At 45.2% G+C, this 3,070-nt stretch overlaps 1 protein-coding gene across 1 annotated transcript; it reads right to left on the bottom strand.

Annotated features, from left to right (window-relative positions):
* Positions 1-537: 537 nt before the first annotated feature.
* Positions 538-1,163, bottom strand: LOC311629988 (large ribosomal subunit protein uL5-like). Its single transcript, XM_084898645.1, has one exon. It carries the CDS (start codon positions 1,130-1,132, stop codon positions 596-598), a length of 537 nt encoding a protein of 178 aa, XP_084754771.1. The 5' UTR covers positions 1,133-1,163; the 3' UTR covers positions 538-595.
* Positions 1,164-3,070: the final 1,907 nt, after the last annotated feature.

Genomic DNA, 3,070 nt, shown 5'->3' with positions numbered 1-3,070 from the left:
TGGTCTTCTTCGCCCTCCCAACAACCTTCTGAGATAGATTCTATTACTGAATTTCTATTTTTCACACGAAGATATCCAGGTTTTGACAGAGTGTGACTTCTCTAAGTCTGTGAGTACAGTAGAATTTGAACCTGAGCTGATTACAGATACCATAGTGTATCTATTTCCTGTAGAAAAGAAATCAGAGCTCAAAAAACCAGAGCTGGCTCAGTTGGTTGAAACATCATCCTGTGCACCAGATGGTTGTGAGTTTAACTCATGGTCAGGGCATATTCCTGGGTTGTGGGTTTGACCCCTGGCTGGGGCAAGTATGGCAACCAATTGATGTTTCTCTCTCACATAGGTGTTTCTATCTCTCATTGCTCTCTTTCTCTCTCAAAGAAAAGCAATAAAAACATACCTTCAGGTGAGGATTAAAAAAAAAATTGCCTTTATAGGCAGTTGGTGATAATCACTCATATTTGTGAAATACTTTTTATTTTTCCAAAGCACATTTGAACTTATGTTACCACCATGTTGACAAATTCCATCAGTAGGTTCTTTTTTTTTTTTTCACTGAAAACATTTTATTGGCCTTTTGCATAGAAACGGGAATTTATTTGCCAGAAAGGATGATGCCATCATACTTCTGCTGGAACCAGCGCATGGCCTCCTCTTTGCTGATTCTGTGTTTGGCCCCAATGCAGCCTGTCCTGCTTTTCTTGCCTGCGATGCTGAAACCTGGCCTACCCAGCACCACATAGAAGTCCAGGCCGTAGATACCAATGCTTGGGTCATATTTGATCCCCAGGTCGATGCGTTCCTGGATCCCAAAACCAAAGTTTCCAGTATCTGAGAAGTTATTTTTTCGTAATTCGTATTCTCGCACCTTTAGACCTTTCTCCAAGATTTCTTCTGCCTTGGCCCCGCGGACTGTGCAGTGGACAGCAATCTTCTCATTTCTCCTGACGCCAAAGGATCTGACGGTGTACCTGGCTTTGGAGAAGTCTGGGGTCTGGCCCGTGAGCTGCTCCAGCACCTTGGCCGCCCGCATCAGCCTGTCCCCGCTCTCCCCCACGCAGATGTTGAGGCAGAGCTTGAGGATGCGCAGTTCCCGCATGGGGTTCTCCTTCTCCCCTTGGTCCTGCGCCATGATGAGAGACAGGAAGAGAGAGTGAAGTTTCCGGAGCGGCCCATCAGTAGGTTCTGACTGAAATACAGGCCAGGCAGATGCTGCCTGGGAAATGAGTCAAGGTGTATTTATCTGAGGATGGAGATGGAACAAAGTGCCATCAGGAATCACAGGAGAGAGATCACCAATGTTCTCCATGACAGACACAACACACAAGCCTCTGGGCCCCCAAAGAGGGCTTCAACGTCCCTGCATGTGACTAAGTCTGAGTGACTGAGGGTCGCTTGGGGACTTGTGGGAAGACCATTCCCACCCCAACCCCCACCCCACCTAAGCCCAGCTGGATCTTTATGGTCAGATCACCAATATTGGTGTTACACATGAGACAGTATACTGCAGAGCACACAAGCATCAACACCCCCTTTTTTTTCTTCCTGGTTTTAAAAATACAGAACGCTTCACAAATTTCCATCAGTCTTGCTCAGGAGCCATGCTAATCTTCACTGTTTGGTTCCAATTTTAGGATAGGTACTGCCAAAGCCAGCATCACACCCGCTTTTAACATATTCATTCTCCCCAGGCTTGCGCAGTCTGGTCTAGAATGCTTTCTGATGTTAGAGCTGCAGGATTAGAGCAAGTCAGTCACCCAGATGTCTCTGAGAATCTTCCAGGCCCTCGGACTAGCTGTAAGTCTATCAGAGTGAACATTGTAATTTGTCAGATGAGAAAATTAAGATAGCTAAATTAGCCCTGGCTGGGGCAAGTATGGCAACCGATTGCTTTTCTCAGTGGTAGAGCGTTGGCTGGAAGACTGAAGGGTCTCAAGTTGGATTCTAGTAAAGGGCACATGCCTCAGTTGCTGGCTCCATCCCCAGCCTGGGTTGTGGCACATGCGGGAGGCAAACAATTGATGTGTCTCTCTGTTTCTCTCTCTGTTTCTCCCCCTCCCATCCACTCCCTCTAAAAATCAATGGAAAAATAACCTCGGGTGAAGATTAACAACAACAAAAAGATAGTTAAGTTAGAGGGGTTTAAATTATTTGTGCACATAGGTAAGTAGTAACAGACCTGAATGAAAACTGAGGAATTCTTTTAAAAAAAAATATTTTATTGATTTTTTACAGAGAGGAAGAGAGAGAGTCAGAAACATCGATGAGAGAGAGTCATCGATCAGCTGCCTCTTGCGCACCCCCCACTTGAGATGTGCCTGCAACCAAGGTACATGCTCTTGAACGGAATCAAATATGGGACCTTTCAGACCGCAGACTGACGCTCTATCCACTGAGCCAAACCGGTTTCAGCAAAACTGAGGAATTCTGACTTGCTGTTCAATCTTTGTTTAACTAGAACACATTAGCTCTTCACCCACAGGAAGTCAGTCACCTGAGCAAGTGTTGTGGTAAGTGAAGCCCATGACAAAAATCAGGGACACTTTGGGAAGACCAGACTTGCCAGTCTGACACCTTTTAGTGTAAAATCTGAAGGGATTAGCCTGGATTAATTCGAAGTGATTAATGTTGAAGAGTTAGAGATGAGACTAGCATGTGTTTTAATCAGACAGCCGTTTGGTAACTTGGAGCTGACAGGCAATGATGACGAGAAGCCATGGCTTTGTGGTCAAGGGAGGGACAGGCAAACCCAGGACAATGCTGATTTCCCGGCACAGTGAGGGCTTTAAGGGCCCAGAGTTTTCCATGGCTTTCTCGTGTGTATTCTGATTAGTGAGTTGTTGCTTTTTTGTGGTTTTTTTTTTTTTTTAAGTGGGGGGATAATCTCTATTCTTTTTGTTAATGTCCCATTTGGCACACCAATAAAGATCTGAATAAGTCCCGTACTGCCATAAATCCTCAATGCTCTTGGCTAACTTACCCTTGTCAGCCTGTAGATCATTTTAGACGGTTCCCATACCTCACTTCCTCACTCATTCAAATATATGCACGGAATACGTTCTGTGTGTTG

The sequence above is a fragment of the Pipistrellus hanaki genome (genome assembly GCF_964339955.1).
Source record: "Pipistrellus hanaki genome assembly, chromosome: 1".
NCBI classification, from domain to species: domain Eukaryota; kingdom Metazoa; phylum Chordata; class Mammalia; order Chiroptera; family Vespertilionidae; genus Pipistrellus; species Pipistrellus hanaki.
The sequence above is the reverse complement of the archived record's forward strand: the minus strand, read 5'-3'. Positions and strand labels throughout refer to the sequence as shown.